The sequence below is a fragment of the Malus sylvestris genome, chromosome 11 (genome assembly GCF_916048215.2).
Source record: "Malus sylvestris chromosome 11, drMalSylv7.2, whole genome shotgun sequence".
NCBI classification, from domain to species: domain Eukaryota; kingdom Viridiplantae; phylum Streptophyta; class Magnoliopsida; order Rosales; family Rosaceae; genus Malus; species Malus sylvestris.
This window is the reverse complement of record NC_062270.1, coordinates 32,095,965-32,119,676: the sequence shown is the minus strand read 5'-3', so window position 1 is coordinate 32,119,676 and position 23,712 is coordinate 32,095,965. Positions and strand designations below refer to the sequence as shown.

Sequence of the window (23,712 nt, the reverse complement as noted above, 5' to 3'; positions counted from 1 at the left end):
ACACATCCTTCAACTGCATTGTTAAACCAGTATCGAATTTCAACTTGACAGTACCAATGGCCTCCATAGACACTTTGGTTCCTTCCCCCACGAAAACATTAAAACTACTTGTTTTCTTTTGTTCCTTAAAACCTTGCAAAGAATTAGTGATATGCACAAAAGCTCCAATATCAAACCACCAAGAGTTTGTGGGAGTATCTATAAGATTTGCTCCTCACAGACATAGATATCAGTTCTACCCTTAGATCTCAGCCAATCCTTGAATATTTCCTAGTCTTTTCTATAATGACCCTTAGTTTTGCAATGATGACATTTTACTTTTTCAATGTTTTTAGTTTTCACTTTAAATTTGTTAGACTTAGAGGAACTAGAACTTTTAGCAGGCATAACAGTTTTATCAAAAGTCTGAGATTTAGAAGTTTTACCAAAATTTGCCTCCTTATTCCCTTTGGTAGCTTTCCCAAAATTGACAGTCTCAGATTCCTTGCCCTTCTATTGCTTTTGTTAGTTCTCTTCTTGCACACATTGAGCAATGAGTTCATCCACAGTATAAGTCTTGTCTTGAGTATTATAGGACACTTTGAGTTGACTAAATTTCTGTGGTAATGCTTGCAGTATCATGAAAACAAGCTGTTTTTCCCCAATGTTAACATACATGGAAGTAAGCTTCTCAGCTGCATCAGTCATTTTCATAATGTGGTCTTTGATTGAGCCTCCTCCTTCAAACTTGTAAGAAGTTAAAAGAGACAAATATTGAGCAATCTCAGCCTTCTTTGGTTCTTTAAATTTATTCTCAATGGCTTGGAGGTAATCTTTGGCAAAAGTTGACTTTTTGATACCACCACGCACAGTGTCAGTCATGTCACCTTCCAATATGGATAGAGCCACTTTGTTGGCTCTAGTCCATCTCTCAAAGTCAGTCTTCTTAACCTTGGTGCTTCTATTAGTCATGGCCTTAGGTTGTGGATTATCAAGGGCGATGTCATACTCATTTAGTGTCATAAGTAATTCAATCTCTTTTCTCCATTTTTTGTAATTGCTTCCACTAGTGAGTATTGGCACTGGTGCTAAATTGAGTGACTTTAGTGAAACTGCATTAGACATCAATTAAATTAGCACTATGAATCTTGAAGATTCTTGATTTCTATCTTTTCACTACCCAAAAATTGTTTGTTGAATCAACTTACTCATACATATGATCTTATTTTCAAAGACATATATAGAGTAAACAACTCAATGAGATTTAGTAAACTTCTGCAAAATTGATCAACACAGATTGTACAACATACATACATATACACACACACACACACACACATGAACCAACAAGAAGTCTTTGACAACATACATACACACACACACACACACACACACACACACACACACACACGAACCAACAAGAAGTCTTTGTCTACTTTAGCATCTATCTTGACTCAAAACTATATTTTAGACAAGTAACAAGGAAGAGAAAGGTCCATCAAAGACGATGAGGGAGAACCCTCTTCAAAGAATAGAATGAAAAGACAAAATCCCATATTTCCCAATGGTCAAACTTTAGTTATTAAACATTTTACAAAAACGACACCATTATGCGATTTATATAAGCCTTTTTATTAAACACACTCAAGAACAAAATCTTTAAAACATACCTGCATTATTCGATCCTAATGATGAAGCCATTGCAGCTTGCTCAAAACCTTCTCCTCTTTGGCAAAATAATAGCTCTTTTAGTCAATAGGTCTTGGACAAAATAAGCTACCAAATTGCAAGAGCAGTTGTTTGAGTGTATAGATATATATATATATATATATATAGTAGTCCTCTAACTTATTCCCTATCAGAATTAGTCTAGGATTCAAACTATACAAACCATAAAGAACTATGAAACCAAATAGAGTTCCAACACTAAGTTCTTTTCCCAAACCATTGAACTTCACACAATTATGTTATCCTAAAACATTGAGGATAACCAAATAGCTTTAATCAAGACTTTTCCATATCAATCTCAAACACTATAACCGGTTCTACCTCACATTTTATACTCACAATCTTACAAAATAAATTAAACCAAAATAAAGAAAAACTAAAACTAACAAAAATAAAAATAAATCCATCACTCTCCCAAATCATCCACGATGCGCCGACAACTATCAAGTCCCCTATCATCCATCACCCTTCCTAGTGACAAACACCAGCCCACGCTATCTTTCAATTCCGGTAAAAAAAAATTTAGAAAAAAAAAGGAGCCAGAGAGAGCAAAATAGTTCCTTGGAACAATAAAAATCGCAATGTTGCACTTGGCCAGGTTTCTATGTCCTTATACCTCATTTTGTCAATGGAAAAACTTGTGAATACAATTTTATTAAGTAGGTGGGAAATAAAACATAGAGATAGGCATTAGGTGGGAAATAAGACATAGAGATAGGCATATTAGCATGAAGGGAAATTTTGAGATTTCTATGGGATTTCTAGTGACTTGCATGCATATATAATTCTAAATTTATATACATAAGCAACGGAAGCATATTATCACATATTATCAAAGCTATAGTCATGCAAATCCCCTTCAAGAAGCATATGTTCATATACGATGCATCAAACAAAATATTGAAGAACAAAGTTAAGGTTGAGTTTTATACCTCTTGATCTAGACTTTAGACCAATGATGGACCACCTCCAGGCTCTTTGTTCTTTGAACTCCTTGAGTCTAGCCTCCCTCCTTGCTTCCTCCACCTTAAAAATTTAGGGCTCCCTTAAGCCTCCAAGTATATAGAAGACCTCAAAGATCCACACCCACTAGTGTAGTGAGATGGATGTTGGAATAATCAAAAGGAGAAGAGATGATTAGCTATTTTCTCCTCTTAGTGACCGGCTATGTGTGTGTAGAGAGAGAGAGACTTATTTTTCTCTTGTTGAAAAGGACACACAAAAGCCCTAATGAAACTTTTTTCATTAAACTCCCTTTATAAAGGTAAAAGAAGTAAGTCAACTACTTGACTCTTTCTCTCTCTTCTTTCCTCATCCTTGGCCGACCACTTAGTGTTGGTTTGGACTTTGGGTTTTTATCATTTCAAGTCATTAGCTTATTGATAATCTTTAAGATGCATTAGCTTATTGATGATGTCTCAACAGTTTTGGGACAATCAACAACTCTAGCTAACACAAGTTATTTAAATGAACATACTCAAAAGAATTCCTTCTCAAGTAATCCCATTTGATATGTGTGACTTATTTTATCAAGTCCATTCATTTAAATTGTATGGTGTCAAACACCATACTTCAAGTTTTAGTCATACTAAGATCTTTAAAGTAGTCATATAAGAATTATCCAAATCATTAGTGGAAGCATGGCTCCTACTAAGGATATAGGAATTCAACCATACCATCTAGGTGGTTGATTTAATTCTTCATCAAAACTACATAGAGCATATTAGTTACAAGAGGTGCCGAAACTGGGTTGTCTTGTCATTAAACACTATGTTGTGACTCAATTTGAAACTATTCCCTTTTGTTTCATCAACTTGTCCATTTTCTTTGATATTAGCATGTTCTCATAAAAGAGAATGACGGACAACTCCCAACATACCCATTATATGCTAGGTTGGCGAAACCAACATCCATAAGTCACCCTTAGGATGTTACACAACGTAGAATCTTTAACACTTGACCTTAATGAGATAAGACTAATCATATTTAAGTTTATATCCATTTTCACCTCCCACTGTTTCTCATGACCTTAATGAGAAATTGCATTATACATTCAAAATGTACAATTATGAATACACGGGTAAAGGACATAGTGGAGAAGCTTCAAACCTTTCAAGCTTATCATTTTAACTCCATTAAGTTGATGTCTTGTTATTAAGTGACTAAGGTCTTTAAACCTTTTATAGATTTTAGACACTTATTCTTGGTTTGGTTACTACTAACACATTTGACATTTCTTAAGACAATTTAAGAGTGTCCAATTAGTTGTTCAAAACTACTAGTTGAACCAAGAGTGATCTTGGTGATTGTGCTCAAGTAAGTTATAACCATATAAGAAATGTTTTCTTATGTCCTATTCACTTCATTATAATGTGATCTTCCTTTTCTACTAGAAAGGAATCTCTAGACTTTCTCGATACATATAGAACTCATATGAAGGCAATTGGAACCAAATCTAAAGATTCATTGTATCCATCTAAGGCCAACATGTGAGACCTATCTTTAATTGATAGATCTAAAGTTTGGTTATCACATTATGTAAGTGATAGATTATTTTGTATTTCATCTTAAATATAACTAGACAATATTCAATTCATAACACTACTTTAAGGAACAAATATAGTAGAAGGCATTCACCATATTACATTAATACAATAAGTTAAACATTCATAAAGTTTAATACGAAAGTATTAGCTCTAACATTAGAGACTAATTATGTGCCTTCACATAGGCACCAAAATGGATCTTCCATCACATGAAGCCACATAATAAGTTCTTAACAAATTGAAGAGCAAGTTAAAGACTGTCTTTAAATGCCTAATGTCTTCCTAAGTAGTAGCAAAAAATAATGGATTGAACTCTTCTTCTCCATCCTTCTTCCTTACTTATCCATCTTCTACTTGGCTGCTTCACCTACATACAATTGCATAAGTGATTAGCCTTTTATATCTCATATAAAATTAGAAGATCTAACAATTAGAATTCAACGTAAGAACAAACTCATACCTTGTGGTTTGTCCTTAAGAGATGCGAGGTAAGACCTGCAATTCCTCTTCCAATGCCCGTCATTTCCACAGTGGAAACAAGGTCCCTTGGGCTCTTTTTCCTTCTTCTTCTTCACTCCTCCTTGGGCCTTAGGAATGGATGACTTCTTCTCCTTCCCCTTGCCTTTGCCTTTAGACTTGGCCTTAGAAGTGGATGGCTTGTTGTGGATGATAGTTGCAATCCCTACAATGCTCTCTTTCTTCATAGTCCTCTCAGCGGTTATTAACATATTTAGTAACTTAGAAAGAGTGATATCCATCATGTTCATATTGTAGTTCATTATGAACTGCAAGAACGAATCAGAAAGAAAAGCCAAGATGAAGTCTTAGGCCAATTCCCCGTCAAGTGGAGTACCTAAGTTCTCCAATTGTTCAATGAATCCAATCATCTTCAATACACGCTGATGCACTGGAGCTCTATTGACCATTTTGGTCTTCACAAGTTCATTGATAGTGCTGAAGCGACGGTTGCGAGTCCCTTCACCATATAACTCCATAAGATAGAGTATAATGGAGGATGCATTGTCCATACCCTCGTGTTGTCTCTGCAGCTCATCATTCATGGAAACCAACAGATAGCAATTGGCTTATGTATCATCCTCAACGTGCTTGTCATACTTAGCACGCTCATCCTCAGTGGCCTCAGGGCCATGAGGTATGTGAGGTAGAGTCTTGTCTAGTACGTAAACAATTTTCTCCAAGGTTAGGAGAATCTTGACATTACGGTACCAAGATGGGAAATTGTGCCCCTCAAGGCAATGCTTGTTGAGTATCTTTGATAGTGCATTTCCAACCATATCTAAATACATAACAATAAAATAAATTAGTTTGATTGTTGATTAAGTCAAACGATTCGAGTCTTTAAATCGAATGACACCACCCACTATTTTTGGCAAATCTCATATCCCTCAAGATGGAATCTGGGATATTTCAAAGAAAGCTCCCAGTGGGTTATGGGAGGCTCACTATTACCAAGCCCACCTCATAATGATATGATGTTCGTTAGCAAAAATAATAATTAGAGGGTAAAGTTACCCATTCACAACAACCTCTTATGAATACCCATCTAATTGGCCTCTAGAGAGCAATGTCTCACAATGATATGAAGTTGGCACCATTTCTCTTAGTTAAGTTTTGACCCACCATGACGGTTCCGATAGGGGTCCAAGTATGACCTCACAATGATATGATGTTGGCCATACTCGTCGCATTCCTTCACCACATCAAATGTTGAAATAGACTCTTCTTGAGTATAAGCACATACTTTGAACTCCCCCTTGATAGGGTGAAGACGGTGTATGAGTCATAAATGATTGGAGCCTACTATAGTGGAAGGCCACAAAGAAGTATTCAAAGCACCTCTTCGCTTTCAACTTAATATTGGATGTTGATTGAGGGATTTTAAGGTCTCATCATTTTATTTATTTAATCATATTGAAATAAATTGTGTCCAATTACAGCTACTAGTCCAAAGCAAATGAGATTAGTAGTATATGATATCCCCACTATTCGTTTCACAAAACAAATCAATATCAAAACAATTTTTCAAAATATTGGAGATATGTATAACTACTAATTAAGTTCATTTTAGTTTAGTAGCGTATGATACTCCCACTATTCGTTTTCGCAAAACAAATCAATATTAAAACAATTTTTCAAAATATTGGAAGTATATACTACTACTAACAGAAGTTTACATTCCTTTTTAATTTGGACTTTATAGTTATCTTAGGCTCTTTGGATGACTATGGACTTTTAAGGTTGATTTAACAACGAGCCAACATTGCTGAATAAGATCTAAGGAAGGTAGTGTTGTTTTAATTACGCGTTTTCAATCCAATTAAAAGATTTTTTCATTGAGCCTTTAGAAACGAAAGATAATCATTCATTGCTAATTAGGGTGTTGGACCCAACAAATCTTTAATCTCATGAAAAATCCTTTTAATATGTCTCCTTACCAATAGTTAAAGAAACTCTAGTCCAGTACTAGTGGGAATCAACTAATTGAAAGAGATAAAGAAGTCATAAGAATTACAAACCAATTTGTACAAATTCCTACAAATTACATATACTAAGAGGGAGAAAAAGATTAACGTCTAACGTGTTGTGGTCCAATTGAATTAGTAATTAAAACACATTTCCAAGGTTCAAACCATTTGAATTTACCGGCTTTTCTCATAGCTCAATTATCATTTAAGGCACAAGTCCATAGTCAACCATTTTTCTAACTACTTAATCACATTAAAAAATTAAATTGAAATGCAACATAATCAATTAGATTTAGTACATATGGGTATAATTTTATGATGAGTTTAAACTACAAACAAAAATAAAATATCAATATATTTTTGTTCTCTAGTGAGGTGGGGCCCAAAATGCAAATATTAAAAGTTATGGGTCAAACCGCAAATACTAGAAAGTATAAACAACCTTTTAAAATTTCAAAAGAGCCCACAAAGGGCTCATCATTTGGTATGGCCGGTTATGGTGATGGGGAGAGGGAGAATGTCAAACTTTTTCCCTTTATTTCAAAAGAAAATAAGAGCCCATACTTTTCCTTATCACCTTTTGTACTTGTTGACCTTAAGGTACCGTTTGGTACGTGGGATAGGACGGAAAGAAAGTGGAACGAGGCGTTCTGTCCCACGTTTGGTGCGCCTAAAATGGGTGGAATGCGCTATTCCACGGGACGAATTTTGGGTGAATTTTCGTTCCGCCTCACCCCTTAGAACGACTCATTCCACATCCATGGAACACAAAATTATAACCTCTCCGTCCCCTTCTTCTTCCTCCTTGTTTCCATCCGAGGGCATCTTTGCTCCCTCTCTGTTCCGTCCCGTCCTGTCCCGTCCCGTCTCGTCCCATTCTGTTTCGTCCCGTCCCATCTACATACCAAATGATACCTTAAGGTATGGTTTGGGTATGGTCTCCTAGTCTAGTCTAGGATGGAGAAAAAGAAGGAAAGTTCTTAATAGAAAGTTTAATACCCAAATACAAAATCAAAGTATGAACTTCAAGAACAAAGATATGAACACCAAGAACAAAACCATAAATACAATTTCAAGATTTGCACTTTTTTTGTGGTTTTTCAAACCAAAAACAAAAGTGACAAGGCCTTGGCTTTCTAGCTTAAAAGTGTGTGTGTGCGTGTGTGACTCAAAAAGAAACACAAGAACAAGCCAACCCCCCCTCACAAAAACAGTGCCCTCCCCAATGGTACAAAAGCCCCAAATTTTTGTTCAAAAACTCACTCTTCATTCATGTATCGAAAACACTTTTTGCATACATAACCTTTTCAACTCTTGAAACACATTTTTCAACACTTGAAAAACAAAAGATAAACATATCTAGAATGAAGAAATAATATGTCAAACATAAAATCAAAACACATATGCATAAAATCCAAAAGGAGACATCAAATATAAACCTTTGGCTCTGATACCACTTGAAGGGAAATTTTGAGATTTATATGGGAGTTCTAGTGACCAGCACGCATATACAATTTCAAATTTATATACATAAGCAATGGAAGCATATTATCACATATTATCAAAGCTATAGTTATGCAAATCCCTTTCAAGAAGCATAGATTCATATATGATGCATCAAACAAAATATTGAAGAACAAAGTGAAGGTTACCTCTTGATCTAGACTTTAGACCAATGATAGACCACCTCCAAGCTCTTTGTTCTTTGAACTCCTTGAGTCTAGCCTCCCTCCTTGCTTCCTTCACCTTAAAGATTTAGGGCTCCTTAGTTCTCCTTAAGCCTCCAAGTATAAAAGACCTCTAAAGATCCACACCCACTAGTGTAGTGAGATGGATGTTGGAATAACCAAAAGAAGAAGAGATGATTAGCTATTTTCTCCTCTTGGTGGCCGGCTATGTGTGTGTAGAGTGAGAGAGAGAGAGACTTATTTTTCTCTTGTTGAAAAGAACACACAAAAGCCCTAATGAAACTTTGTTCAGTAAACTCCATTTACAAAGGTAAAAGAAGTAAGTCAACTAATTGACTCTTTCTCTCTCATCTTTCCTCATCCTTGGCCAACCACTTAGTGTTGGTTTGGACTTTGGGTTTTTATCATTTCAAGTCATCCTATGCTTGAATAAAAATCCCAATGGGTTTGGGTCCAATGGACCCGAATGAACCCGAACTTTTCTTTAAGCCCGAAACGATCTTTCATTGCTTCTATAATTTCTTTAGACTTTCTAATTAATCATAGCACCTAATTAATCCAATTAATTAATTCCATCATCCTTTAGTTGTCTCACCACAAGAGTGTATCGGTGTACAATCGTTTTAGGTTCTAATTAGTGAGGCAGTGAAGTGATTGGTACCAATCCAAATGATTAATATTTATCCAATCACTTAGTGAATTAAAACTTACTTTTAATTTTCCTTCTTCTTTGATGACTACTTTTTCAATCATCAAGAAGGACCCATAATTCATGAGTGACATCTAACCATATATCATGGCTACCCAAGCTAACATAGAATTTGGTCGGAGAACCTATTCAATTGGAATTACAATGTAATTCGATCCTTCTCTAAATCAATACTCTCAATCACATTACTAAGGTATGGATACTTTATGTTAAACCCCTAATGTGATTAAACTATATCATTGGTTTAATTGAGTCGTATAGGAATGCCTTCCATCATTACACTCGATACTTCGGCCGAAGATTCCCGAATCATAACTTAGAGTATTCTTCCTCTTGTACTGAAGATTAGAGATTCCTTGTTGAGCATTCACATGTCTACATGATTAGGCAACCTAACCCCAACAATGTCGTGGACACTCTCGAATGGAATGCCTTTTGACACCATCAAAGATCAAGGACCTAACCACTGGACAATTATAATGTCTCAGGTCAAATGACTACTTACATTATTCCAACCAGTAGAGTTACTTGCTTGACATGTGAGTAGACCTTCATGCAAGTACTCTTGTTTGATTGTGTTCAGTGGACCCATTCCCTTAACGAGCACCTACATATTTGTCTTAGTGTCCCTACACAAATGGCTTGAGACTTTCCTTCCTTCCAATTGAAGCAGACATAGTACGTATTAGTCTATTCGGATTGTCAGCATCCCTCTAACAATCCTATGACTATAAACTTTTTGGACATTATAGTTATGTGAAGAAGGTCTCTGTAGTCTAACATATTTAGATTACTTCTTCCATCAATCCATTGTCCATGGACTCACTAATTTTGGACGTATATCGTTCATTGAGATAGTCCTAATAAGTGACTTTGCCCTTTTTTTGATGTATTAGACTTAACCATACATTAAGACATTGTCCTAAAAGGTTTCTTCCAAAGATTGACTGTCAGGGCACATCTAGGTGTGGAAATAAGACAATAAGACAATAAGGTGGGTCTATAAGCATTCCTTAATATACCTACTTCCTACACCTTAAATATACACTTTTTTTAAAATGAGTATAATGAAATTGTTATTTAAATTAATTATACATAATCTATTATATAATTTCGGTTCAATTGTTGCAGTATACCATTGGAATTTTTTTAGAAGCAAGTACGATATTCATCGATTAAGAGAAAAGACGTAGAAAAGGAAGATAGAGTGCATAAGTGGGCTTCGCTAAAAACCTTGCTGAAGATTTCAATCCAGTCAAAAATAAAACGAGCATCCCGTACAAACAACTTTGGAAAGTTAACTATCCTCCACAAAGATACATCATTAAACAATATAACTCAAGTAGAGCTATCCTCAACTAGAACATCATTGATAAGACCTTTCCTTGGAAACCCCGTCATATGAGAAATTGTCATAATACTTCTTACTTTTTTATACAAAAATATATTTACATTAAGAGAGTGGAGAAATAAATTGGTTGCCAACTCGTTATTCTTGAAATTCAAACTTAAAATCTCTCACCTACAAATGTAAATACTACTTAATTGGAGTGGTAAGTGAGAAATTATGTCATAGAAAATTAGTTAACTTTATTGTCACATAAACATAAAAGAGTACATCGTCCCCCAAATTTCTCAATTTGAATTAATCTCCTGCTCAAGAACCAACACCAAGTAACAAGAAACAAGTGTCCTATATAAATTTATAAATACACTAACCCTATGTTCGGATGAAGTAAATAAATTTGAAATTTGGACAAAAATCAAAATTTACAAATTGACATGCACCAATTCCCTATGTTTGGATAATAAACTTGGAATTTTGACAAAAAGTCATAACTTATAAATTGATATGCATTAACTCTCTTGTTTGGATTCATAAACATAGAAATTAGAATTTCTGTGTGGAAAAAAACTTGAAATTTGAGACCTCAAATTCCCAACCATGTAAATAGGTGTCATTTCCAATTTCTTATATTTGGATGAGGGAAATAAACTTAGAACTTTGACAAAAGTTTGAATTTATAAATTAACATGCTCAAATTCTCTTGTTTGGATTCATAAACATAAAAATTTAGAATTTCCGTGTAGATAAAAACTTGGAATTTGGGAGCTCCAATAATAGGTGTCATTTTCAAATTTATATGAGTAAGAGTTTACAAAATTACAAATTCTATTGTTCCTTTACGTTACCCAAACAAGAAAATTCACAAATTTTAGAAAATAAAATTCCATCATTTTCAATTTTCGTGGTTTTAAAATTCCTTAGTAATCTTAAAAATTTTCTCGTCCAAGCAAAGTGTATTTGGATTCATAAAGATAAAAATAGAATTTCCATGCGGAACAAAAAACTTGGAATTCAGCGCCTCCAATCTTCTAGTTTAAATTCCATGTAAACAGTTGTTATTTCCAAATTTTTGTGAGTGAGAGTTTAATAGCAAAAGATAAAAATTAACTTAACCATGAGTGGCACCATTGTTAGTTTGTCACTGCCACCATCATCACCACGATGCCGCAACCACCCCCACCTATCTCCATCACTGGTAGCACGTTTGCTAACCACCAGCTCTCATTCATATATTAATGATCTAGAAGCACATTAAATTTTTCGTATTTGAATTTTCTTCTTATGCTGGGTTAGCCAAATAAAACTAATTCTGACTATACTTGATCACTTGGCCGTGGATTTAGGAGGTTTCTTTAGCTCATGTTTCACATATTGATAAAAGTAGATTTCGTTTCATTTACCGACAGCCATGTTATTCCACGTTAGCTGAGCTATAGTATAGTTCCGATATTTTTGTGAACACTCAACAAAGCGTGAGCCCACTCACTATTCTCATATTGTCGCTCCCTTCTGTTATTTCTCTTTTAATAAACTCCTGCTTGAGCTCCACGGCCAACTCTAATTCTTTCCAAGAAAATCTTGATTTATGTATTTTAGAATTCTTTAGTAATCTTAAATTATTACAAACTCATCACATAACCTAAAGCTGTATAGAAATGAGATTCAACTTGCCCATCATGCAACCTTCAGTTGTATAGGATTTCTCACCTTCGAAACCAGAGTCGGTGAAAAAATAAACCACATGCCTGTTGCACGAATAAAAAGTAAAAACACTAAATTAACAGTGAAAAATAAAATCCCTTCTTAAAAAAAACTGACTAAAACGGTTAAAATGGAAAGTTCAAAATAAGTTCTTAGCTTAATAAATTAATATATTTGTTTAAAATATAAATTGTCACATATGAGTAGAAACTTAGTGCTCTATTTACTAAGATATTAAACCACATTGTTGTTGATCATAATAAATGTAAATTATGTGATCGCTTGACCCAAAATCCAAAATTTCTACGTTTTAGTCTACTTTGAAATTTATTTATAGATAAAAAGATCAAATTTCTTTTTTTTTTATTTGACAATATTTGAGTTGAATGTCATCCAGTTATAATTGATAAAGACATGACTTGGAAATCAATGGAAATTTCGTCTAAAAGAATCAATGGAAATTCTTTCATTATGAAAAGTGTTTTTGTTAACTGACGTGTAGTAGGGCCTCTCGATCATTAATGGATTTAATCAATGTTTAAAATATCAATATCGGTCTAAATATATATATGTAAATTTGTAAAAATATAGATAGATATATTGAATATCGATGAAAGCTCACGTATCAGACTAATGAATTCAACTTTTACCTTCTTTTTTTTAGGCCAATGGGGAATCTTCATTTAGGGACAAAGCCGAGGAGAGAAAACAACCATCCGGAAAAGGAAAATACCAAAGAAACAAAACAGAGCAGCATACAAAAATTAGAAAAACGTGGGAAAATGGGTCTCGCCCAGAAGCCAAGACGGGGGAGAAAAAGCAGAGCACAACACGAAAGCGGGGCTATGGTCCAATCTGCTATCCTCACCCATCTCAAGTACACATAGCTTAAGAGGGGCAGGGGAGACCATCTTTGGGAATAGAGAGGATGGGGGCGTTATGATCCAAACATCTGAACGCATCCCTCTTTTACAATGCCAAGCAACCCAATCGGTTGCAAAATTCGCTTGACGAGGAATCCACCACCAGCTAATCCAATGAAAGCGATGAGTGAGATTCCGAATTTCGATTAATAGGGGAAAGATGGTCCAATGTCCCTTCTTGAAGTCACCCTTGATGCCTCTAATGAGCTCCTGCGAATCCGATTCACAGGCCACATCTTGGAAATTGTTATCGATCGCTGAACTGACAGCAAGCAGAGCTGCCTTAGCTTCAGTTTGGAGAGCAAAAGAAGACAAACAAGGTTTGGATGCGCCCGCAATAATAGAGACGCTGGAGGTACGAAAAACAACTCCCAAAAGTCACCACATATCTGGTGGGAACTCTGACAATTGCCCCTACAGTGATCAAGTATTAAGCATTCTTGTCTCGCTTTGTCAGCGCCCTCCTACAACTATTAAGAGAAGTACATAATTTTTGCTCAAATATCTGTAAAGACATTCTTGTCTAGCTTTGTTGAAACGCTTAGTATTTTTTAATGTAGCAACATCTAGCTCACATGGACAACGATGGCACATAATACTTGTGTGGAATTCGATGCTAGTTATGGTTGAATTGTTGTGTGGCTAAGTCTAATCCTTCCCCTTAGCGTAAAATATCGACCCCGCTTAGAGTAGAACCTTCGTATGAAAAAAATGTAGCAATAACTGTAAACATCAACTCTTATTTTTACATATTTAACTGATGACATGGTGGATGATGAAGGAGCTTTGACATATTTCAGGCATGGCGATTATAGAACGAAGGAAGCCCATTGGAAGTGATTGATAAAGGTATAGGAGATTCGCCTTCTCTATCGTACGTCTTACATTACATTCTCATTGGTAATATCATTGTTAACCCAACAATAATAACCAAATGGCTACTACCCTTTGTAGTTGGGAACTAATGGTGCATTGGATTAGCCTAATTAATCTGGTTTCTTTATCGAAAGGGAATAATATGAAGCAGGTTCATCTTCAGATAATCAAACATTTTGTACCAACAAATTATCCATTACTCGTTTGGAGGCTCGATAAGGATCGTTTTATTTGTTGTAAATTAGTTCATACAGTACTAGAATTCTGGGCAAAGCACACTGTTTTTGTAAATTGCGCCCTTCGGCATTTATACACAACTAGCATATACTGCTTATTTAGCTATTGATCTCAGACTACAATGCAAAATACCCTTTTGTCAACAAAGCAGCAGAGGTATGTGAAAATATAAATTTATGTAATAGCTACTAGGTTCCATAAATCTTTCCTGTTCTTCTTAGATTCCTGTCTCTGGTCGATCCTTGTTGAAAGATCATCAATAATTTAATGCCGTGGAGGAGGGAAGCTTGATCATCTTCTTTCTTGTGGACAATGAAATGCACTAGCTAGAAATCAAGTTTTCCACAATCATAACGTGAAAGTTTAACAAGCTGATTGAAAATGAACCTGTAAAATATGGTTTCCCTCAAGAACTTCATAACCCCACCAGACCCCGGCTGCTGTATCCATCCTGATAAATATGATCCTGCAATCAACAGCGCGACACGCCACCTTCTTTCTTCCACGTATTTCCCAATCGCGCTAACCATCTCTTTCGGCACGATTTGTCCATTTTGTACAAAGGATGTCCCTATGTATCTGCCCAAGACCACTGCATCTTCCAATGCCAAGCAACCTCCTTGTCCTAAATCAGGTGTCATGGGATGCATGGCATCACCAGCCACCGTGATGTTTTGCTTGCCTAGGTTCCCGAATACTACATGCCACGGGTACCTGAACATTAGTGGAGCCCATGACAATGTTGAAAGATCTGAGTGCCGTACAACGTCTAGGTAAATAGGAGGAAGATCCTTGGCATAATTCTCAATCACTTCTCGTTTTATAACTTCCGGCTCATTGGCAAGATCCGCCCCTACAATAACGATAGAAACAAGTGTGGTGTTTTGTTAGGTGTTCAGTTTGTTGTCTGTCACGAATTAAAACGAAGGGAATGGTTTATTTTGAACCTTTAGCCAGATATGTGACAAAGAACCAATAGATCTCTTTGTCATTGAGGGGAACAAAACCAGCCCTTCTGTTAAGTCCTACATATTGCTGCACGTTATTGTCCAATCCGTGGCCTTGAGGAAACACAGCCAAGCCACGAACTCCTGATCGACCTGCATACACTGGTTCGGCAAGTCCTAACGAGCGGCCAACCACTGAGTGAATCCCATCACAGCCTATCAGAACCTGTAGCGGATGATCATCCAATTAAAACAAAATATAATGGAAAGAAAAAGATAACTTAAAGTACTGCATTCCTGTTGAATTATAAGTCTCTAGCTGATTGAGTATTAGCAATAAGTTGAGATTAAATGTGTATTCACTTGTGCTAAGAATGCCAAGTGTGAAGTTCCTATGTGTAAAAGGCCATGAGTGCCATTGGTTATTTGGTCTTTCTTTATTATGTCATTACATGTTAGATGAGCGGTTGTGATCTAAGTACTGTGAGAGAAAGGATCCAATTGTTTCTAACTATAATTTTCCCTCCACACAGTTTTTTTTGTGTAAGTGTGTGAGTGCATATCAGAAGTAGAGTGAGAATTCCAATCGCTCCTCTGTGACTTGCAGAGAGAGAGAAGCTGCCATTTTTCCAATCTTCTTTTCACTGTGTATTTTTCACTCCTCCTTCTTTGAATTCATTCAACTAGACAAAAATATCACCGTTTTTAACAATTCCACGAGTGACTCTCTCATTGTACTACTTATAAACAGTGTATTTTGGTTACTATACCTTTGCTTTGATTATTGTCCCATCTCCCAAGTGAATAACTGAAATGGACGAGCCTTCATGTTCTTGGGCCTCGATAGCAGTAAGTTTGGAAGCGAAACGGATGGAATTTGGTGGTAACTCATCTGCCAAAGCCTTGAGTAAAGCTTTTCGGTGTACTGATCTTGGTCCAACTAGGTCATTTCTAAATTTCATGTAAAAGATTGACAACATTCAGGTCCTAAATTCCTAAAGCAGTACATGCCAGCTGTAAAACTGAACAAATAAACAATACTATGGTTCGCTTACCCATTGGATGCGGCTAAAGAAACTTCTTGGATTTCTCCGGTATCAATGTTAGTTATATATCCCCTGTCAGACAACCATTCCCAACGCATAAATAAGTTGAATTATGAGTTTAAACATGGTTCATGTGGTTAAGATTGACTTTGTTAGAAATTCCTGACAGTAATTGTAGTAGTCTCATTGACTTTCAGGTTGTAATTATAACAGCGATCAGCTTCATGCGTGTCTACATATGTATTAGTCTTACTGACTTTGCATCCAAACATTAGTTTTCTATGTTTCTTTTCAGACAGAGATATTTTAAACTAGTCTAATACATGAAGGAGATTCGAGCACTCACTTTTTTATTGTAGCATAAAGAGAAGTGAGGTGGTGGGAAACACCCAAGGCGTCAAGGGCACACCAAGCGTTGGGAAAGAGGGTTAAAGCTGCACCGGTGACTCTGAGGCTGTCTGATTTCTCCAGCACCAACGCTTTAAGTCCAGCTTTCTTGAGCGCCACGGCAGTCGCCAGCCCTGCTATTCCTGCCCCTACTATCACCACATCCTCCACTCTTGCCATCATCGATCTTTTCTCTCTCTCCTCTTCTCTCTCTCTCTCTCTCTCGGAAGAATGTATGAACTTGTTGGTAAAAATGCCAAAAGCCAATATGATGCTTTATATTAGACCCAATGAGAAGCAGCCGCCAAGTAAGAGAACGAAATTGTTGAAAAGTAATGGACATTTGTATTTACATAATATGAAGATATCCATGGAAGATTGAAAATTCTTCATACCAAAAGCGAATTTGGTGTTTGTCACTTGGAATTGTATATTTCCGATTCTAGGTTGGAATCACAAACTCAACTTTCCACCAACAGAAACCATTTGAACTTTTTTAGGTCAATGAAACCATTTAAACTTAAAAAGAATGAATAGTAGGGAAATGTGAGGATGGAATTATGACTCATTGGATTTATTTATATATAGAAATTACAACACCAAAAAAACCTAGTGCAAATACAATAGAGAATACAATAATTATATGAAAAGAATCCTAATCACTGTATTTTTTTGGACATGAAAATATTTTTTATTTTGTTATAAACCTATTTAACTAAAAATTATACAGTAGAGAGAGAGGTGCGGCAAGCAAGATAGAGAATTTGGTGGATTCTGAGATGTGTATTATCTCATACCATTATGCCTCTCTTTTATAGTAGTATAAAGGTAAATTTCTTATCTAATAAGTATTACAACTTAAACAGGATACTGTCTAAAAAAATATGATAGAATCCTAAAAAGATTTCGTAGTGCTTATACAATCACATTCCTAACTAAGACTGCAACATATTTTTCATAATAAAAAAATAAATTAATTTCTAACTCATACTTTCCTATCTCTCTCCTCTTACACTCAATTAGAACTTATAAAAAGGACTTTTGTAGAAATTCATGCATTACAAAAAAAAGTAATGCTAGATAAATTAAATATGTAGACTAAATACGTAAACTAAATTAAGTGTCACAAAAAATTTGTTTGGTGAAGCCAGAAGGAGTTTTTTCCTTTTTATTTTGGTAAACACGCCAGGAGGAGTTCGTTTTTGAATAGATGACTGACTGGCCGGCAGTAGGGCCCCTTGACCATGAATTAACTTTTATGTTGATAACGACCATTCACAATCATATAACGTGTATGTGTTTGTTGGAAAGTCTCTACTCCTAAATGTAGTAATGTTTTGCCAACATAAATAACGAAGACTATATAATATTTGTATTAAATTTGAGACTGTTTAATTGTGTGGCCAAGTCTAAGTCCTTTTTTATTTGTATATGTAGTGCCTTTTGCAAGAATGAATTGTAGAATGTGAATATTATGTGATGAAATACATGAAAAAAATCATTGATGTTCTTAATTGCTCAATTATTACCAAGGTTGGTACTACTATTACAAAAAGTACTTAAGCGGGTGTATTCGCTACTATCTTATTAGTATGAACTAAAGCACATTCCATTTATTTGCTGTTTCCTGTCTTTTGTATTTGTTTGCTATTTTCAGTCCATACATCCCTCATCTTCTCTTCACACTGAGAACCATTCAATTTGTTTGTTGTTTTATGTCATTTGTATTTGTTTTCTTGTATAAATCCATTATTAGTTGTTGGATTCATAGGTTTGATTAGAGGTCATAGTAAACTTTCATACTTTTAAAATCACTCCGTTGACGCCCTTACTGCTAACTGCTGAGTAAAATTGATTATTCATTGATTATCTTGTTTCTCTGTTTTTTTAAATGATCATATAGCTCATGTTTTTATTTTATTGATTTGTGCATGCGGATGAGTCATTTACTTGGAGATGAACTTTGATTTCAAAGCTAATGACCCTAGATCTTAGTTAAGTTTTCCAGTAAATATATGTAATTGGTCTAACACAGTTTGCCTGATTGACACGTTTTTTTTAATTCAATAACGCTTGGTAGGTGTCTTTAAGTTATGCATGACACTGTGCGTATGTCATGTTTAGTATATTGTGACACTCATCCCTCTATTTATAACACTTATTCGGCGTCTTAAATGATAATAGATGACACAAGTTCTTATTTCAATGTCGGTTACATGACGCTCATTCCTTTGTTTATGATACATATTCTACGTCTCAAATTGAAATAGATGACATGTTATTTTAATTTAATGACACTTGTCAGGTTCTTTTAGAAGCTATATATGACATTGTGCGTATGTCATATTTAGTATACTGTGACGCTCATTACTCTGTTTATGACACTTATTACGCGTCTTAAATGGTAATAGTTGACACAAGTTCTTAATTCAATAACGCTTGTTAGGCGTTCTTAAAAGTAATACATGACACTCTTCAACGTCATAAAAAATATCTTTAATGACACTTGTTAGTACCATACTTGACCAATCCGGAAACAACTGAGCACCGATCAACATTATACCATCAAGGACCCAGAAGAGTTTCCCTCCAACTAGGAGGTCAATCACAGCGCGACACGTGTCGACATCAGAAGCCAATCATAGCGCGACACATATTAACATCAAAAGCCAATCACAACACGACACGTGTCAATGTCAGAATGAAACTAGAAACTCTCTTCTATAAATAGAGATCATTCTCTCACAATATTTCCTAATATCATTTGTACTAAATCATTTACTAGTACTCACTAAAGGAGAGCTTGAACCTATGTACTTGTGTAAACCCTTCACAATTAATGAGAACTCCTATACTCCGTGGACGTAGCCAATCTGGGTGAACCACGTACATCTTGTGTTTGCTTCCCTGTCCTTATCCATTTACTTACGTGTCCACACTAGTGACCGGAGCAATCTAGCGAAGGTCACAAACTTAACACTTTCTGTTGTATCAAAGTCCTCGTTAATTTTATGCATCAACAACACTCACAGAGATGATGCTAAACCCTTGCGTCATAAAACTTTTAACATGACCAATAAATTGCGTCATGTATTAAAAATTTGTAATAGTGAACAATGGCAGACGAATCGATTGTTCCTTAACTTCCCTCTTTAAACAACATTGGGAGTCTTCATATTTTCTAATATTGCTCCAACATGCATTACTAGTCAATGCCGGTGCCATGTTTCCTTCAACAAAGCATTAAATCCGCAAAGAATTTGTCTTAATATCAAAAGGCTACTCTTCCTTAAACTTGACATAAACCAGTAGGCAAGAGGCTTAAGAACACCGGCGGAGCCACATTAAAGGCTTCCCTGGAGTGTAGCCCAGGTAACTTTCGGTAGAAAATAAAATTTTACATGTAATTTTTCTTGATTTTCGAATGTAGCTCACCATATATTTAGTTCCTGATTCAAATTCTCTCAGTTTAATTATATAATACAGTTTACAAACCATTTTTTTTTTCTCACATCTTTTTTCTCATTGCTTTTTGTACATGTAGAAGTTTGCATTTGTTTGAATAACGAAAGTTCTTGACTCACCTTGTGAAAATTTTCTTAAACTAGCTAGTACTGTAAAAAATATAGTATCAAGTTTCTTTATTTATAAAGATTTAAATTTTTAAGCTAGCTTACTTGGTGAAAAATTTCTAGCTCCACCATTGCTCAAGAACAAAAGCTCCATGGGTTATCTTTGTTTTTCATTTTCGTTTATGATCACAACTAAATTGCTCTTCCTGTTATTCACAGCTTCCTTCGCAGCTGACTGCACTGCTCCCAACCAAACCAGTCTATCATCGGTAATGGCACGACCTTCGATTTCAAATGATGGAAGCTTTGAGTTGAGCATCTAGTTAACTCAGTTAAGTAAGTTGTCTCTTGTTAGATATATTATCACGTGACTGTGTGCCCAAGGTTTTCTTTGCTTCATATGTGGAAGGTTTCTCTTGTAAAAAAATTTAGTATTCTCGTCTCGTTATTTAATTGATTTATTTTTCTGCTAGGTCGTAGGATTGAAACTATACTTCAATTCCGCGGTCTGAACAAATTTAATTAGTTGAATTTGTTTTTCTCAGTTCATCCGTGTCTTCAAAGATACCAAAGACAAGAGTAACTAACATGTTAGGCGAAGGCGAACTTGGTGTTCGCCACTTGGAATTGTATATTTTACATTTTGGGAATCACCCACTGGGACAAGGATTGTCTGCCCTCTTGTTCCTGTGCCCTTTCATACTATTCATTTTTGTCTTATTATCTCTATAAAAATACAATATAAAATGTTGACATGACTTAACCATGACCACATAAATCAGGAGGGCATGGAAGGGCATGGAAACAAGGAGGGCAGACAATCCTTGTCCCACCCACTGAACCTTCCACCAAAAAGACGTCGTTGAAATTAATTTCTTTTGAAATGTCTATTTTTAACCTTATTATTATTATTATTATTATTTTTAAATTTCTTTCTTCACGAAATGTCTCTTTTCATGCATTGACGACACAAGAAGTGCTTGTGTAATGTCGTGTTTAAATAGACAAATTTAAGATGATTGACAGTCTAGAGAACATCCTTTGAATTATCAATACTTTAGATGACAGATATGATAGCTTAGCACTTCAAAAAAGGAATTTCCCTTGCTCTCGTTTTCTTGTGCAGTTAATACACCACATGAGTCTAATGATATTTCTCTTCACTTGTAAGTGAGATGTCTTAGATTCAATTCTTGCTAAAGACGAATTTGAAACACATTATTACTAACTCATTATGAAGCTAAGCTCACCTTATTCCTTTAGTGTAAATAATATCGTCTATTAAAAAAAATATATACACACACATACATACATATATATATATAGTTTTATATTCCATGCCTTAGTTTTGTCCGCGTTAAACGAAATACAATTATGTAGTGTTATGAAAATTCTTTTCAAATGTTGGGGCAGTGTTCAACCTTGTACTATTTCTCTAAAAAACACTCTTTATTTTAACTAAATTTGGATTCCAAATCTCTTACAAAATATTGTGTGATATGGTATGACCACGTATGTACTTAACTCAATATTTTCCATGTGTTCAAGTTTTGTACAAGTGAATTTGGCACTGAATTTTCATCCTTAAAAATTAATAGAAAATAACAAAAAGAAAAATACTAAATAAAGTTGATATTTCACTACTATAAAACCAATTGGTAACATGGAGAATAACATTGTTAATGCTTAAAATTGGGAGGTCAACCCTTGATGGGTGTGGGAGGGATGACAATTTAACTCGTCAAACCCCATCCCTGTTGGAGGGAAAGAAGGGTGTGACGGCAAGGAGAGAAAGAATTTGGTGAATTCTAAGGTGTATATTATCTCAACTCATTGTGTTTTTATTTATAGTAGTAGGGAAGGTAAATCTCTTACCCTTAGGTATTACAACAAATTAGGACACTACCTAAAAGATATCATAGAATTACAATAGGATTTACATAATTACATTCCTAATTTGATTAGGACTGCAACACTCCCTCTTGAGTAGGTAAATACTCAAACAAAATGTTGCATAAAGTCTTCAGTGGTGAAGTAAGTTCAGTTGGTGAAGTCGTCGGCATAACGGGCGAATACGAATCTCAAATTAACAGAAGTATACATTGATAGTAAAACTCACAAAACATCATTATGATAAAACCCACTATGGGAGAAAAACTCATAGACAAAGTAGAAATGTGAGAAGTATGCATAATGTCAAAACTAAACGCCTACGGGGAGAAAGTGGAAAACCTTACAAGGATATAACCAGCCCATAGGGATGGCAACGGTTCGGTTTGGGGACGGAAATGCTATATTCATCCCCATAATCACCAGAATTAACCATATCCATAACCGTAAATTAACCATCGGGGATTATCCATAACCATACCATCGTAAATTAATCATCAGTTAACAGTTATATTCATCTTCGTCAATACCAAAAATATATTCATTTAATTGACGCATTATAATATAATAGATACCAATTTCATCAATATAATATTGTTAGGAATGTCGGTACTACAAGATAGAGAGTGCACAAAGTAAAGTAGAAAATGGACACCAAGAAGTTACGTGATTTGGCAATTTATGCCTACGTCCATGGAACAACGATCAATCTTCACTATATGAAAATGATGAGTACAACAAGAGTAGCCTTGCCAAACAAAAGACAAGGCTTGATGGATACAAAAAAGTATAACACACACATCACTCTAAACTTCACTCACACAATGTGTAGTGGAACACTCTCACTCTCACTCTTGGAGTGGAACTCAAGCTTTGGACTTGACATTCTACTAGTTTCTAGTTCTTTCTACAAACTAGAACTCATTTCTAGTTTCTAGTATATTCTACAAACCTCTAGCTTAGATAATTCTAGACTAGCTATCCTACTTTGCATTCTAGAATTTTCTAGCATTCATCCTTCATAATGGGCTGGACCTTTAATGTCCTTCATCATAGGCTGGACCTTTAATGTCCTTCATCATGGGCTGGACCCATGGTATACCAACAATCTCCCCTTCCAGTCCATGAGGGAGGAATTCTGATCATGACTCTAAGTTACTTGGAGTCCATCCCAGCAGCCTTAATGCATAATTCCCCTTTGATTTTGTGACTACCTTTGTCAACATGTCTAAGGAATTATTATCGGTATGAATTTTCTTCAGCCGTTGCAACTTGTTCTCAATAGCATCTCTAATCCAGTGATAACAAATATCAATGTGCTTGATGTGTGAATGATATGCAGTGTTCTTGCTCAAATCCAGAGCACTCTGACTATCACAATAAATGCCATAATCACTTTGTTTCAAACCCAACTCTTGGAGAAACTGCTTCAGCCACAACAACTCCTTGCATGTTTTTGTAGCGGCTATATATTCATCATCGGTTGTGGACAAAGCAACACACTTTTGCAGCTTGGATTGCCATGAGACGGCTCCCCCTGCAAAAGTAAACAAGTATCGAGACGTAGATTTTCTACCATCCAGGTCACCTCTTATGTCAGTATCTGTAAATCCTTCCAAGATTGGTTTGGAACCGCCAAAGCACAAACA

The 23,712-nt window shown here is 35.4% G+C and overlaps 2 protein-coding genes across 3 annotated transcripts; one reads left to right on the top strand and one right to left on the bottom strand.

The window, feature by feature from the left end:
• The first annotated feature begins 12,831 nt into the window (after positions 1–12,831).
• Positions 12,832–14,328, top strand: LOC126589810 (uncharacterized). 2 transcript variants are annotated; one of them, XR_007611931.1, is made up of 3 exons: positions 12,832–13,590; positions 13,909–13,957; positions 14,063–14,328. XR_007611931.1 is itself a non-coding variant. In XM_050255226.1 (2 exons), exons 1-2 carry the CDS (start codon positions 13,269–13,271, stop codon positions 13,950–13,952), a joined length of 366 nt encoding a protein of 121 aa, XP_050111183.1. In that variant the 5' UTR covers positions 12,841–13,268; the 3' UTR covers positions 13,953–14,328. The 2 variants fall into 2 exon arrangements, 1 of the variants encoding a protein (XP_050111183.1); XM_050255226.1 differs by having other exon boundaries at positions 12,841–13,590; positions 13,909–14,328.
• LOC126589808 (monooxygenase 2-like) lies at positions 14,194–16,870 on the bottom strand. The gene is made up of 5 exons (XM_050255223.1): positions 16,561–16,870; positions 16,224–16,286; positions 15,939–16,119; positions 15,169–15,394; positions 14,194–15,074 (listed from the first exon to the last, which is right to left on the bottom strand). The coding sequence occupies exons 1-5, from the start codon at positions 16,782–16,784 to the stop codon at positions 14,548–14,550; spliced, it is 1,221 nt and encodes a 406-aa protein (XP_050111180.1). The 5' UTR covers positions 16,785–16,870; the 3' UTR covers positions 14,194–14,547.
• Between the last annotated feature and the right edge of the window lie 6,842 nt (positions 16,871–23,712).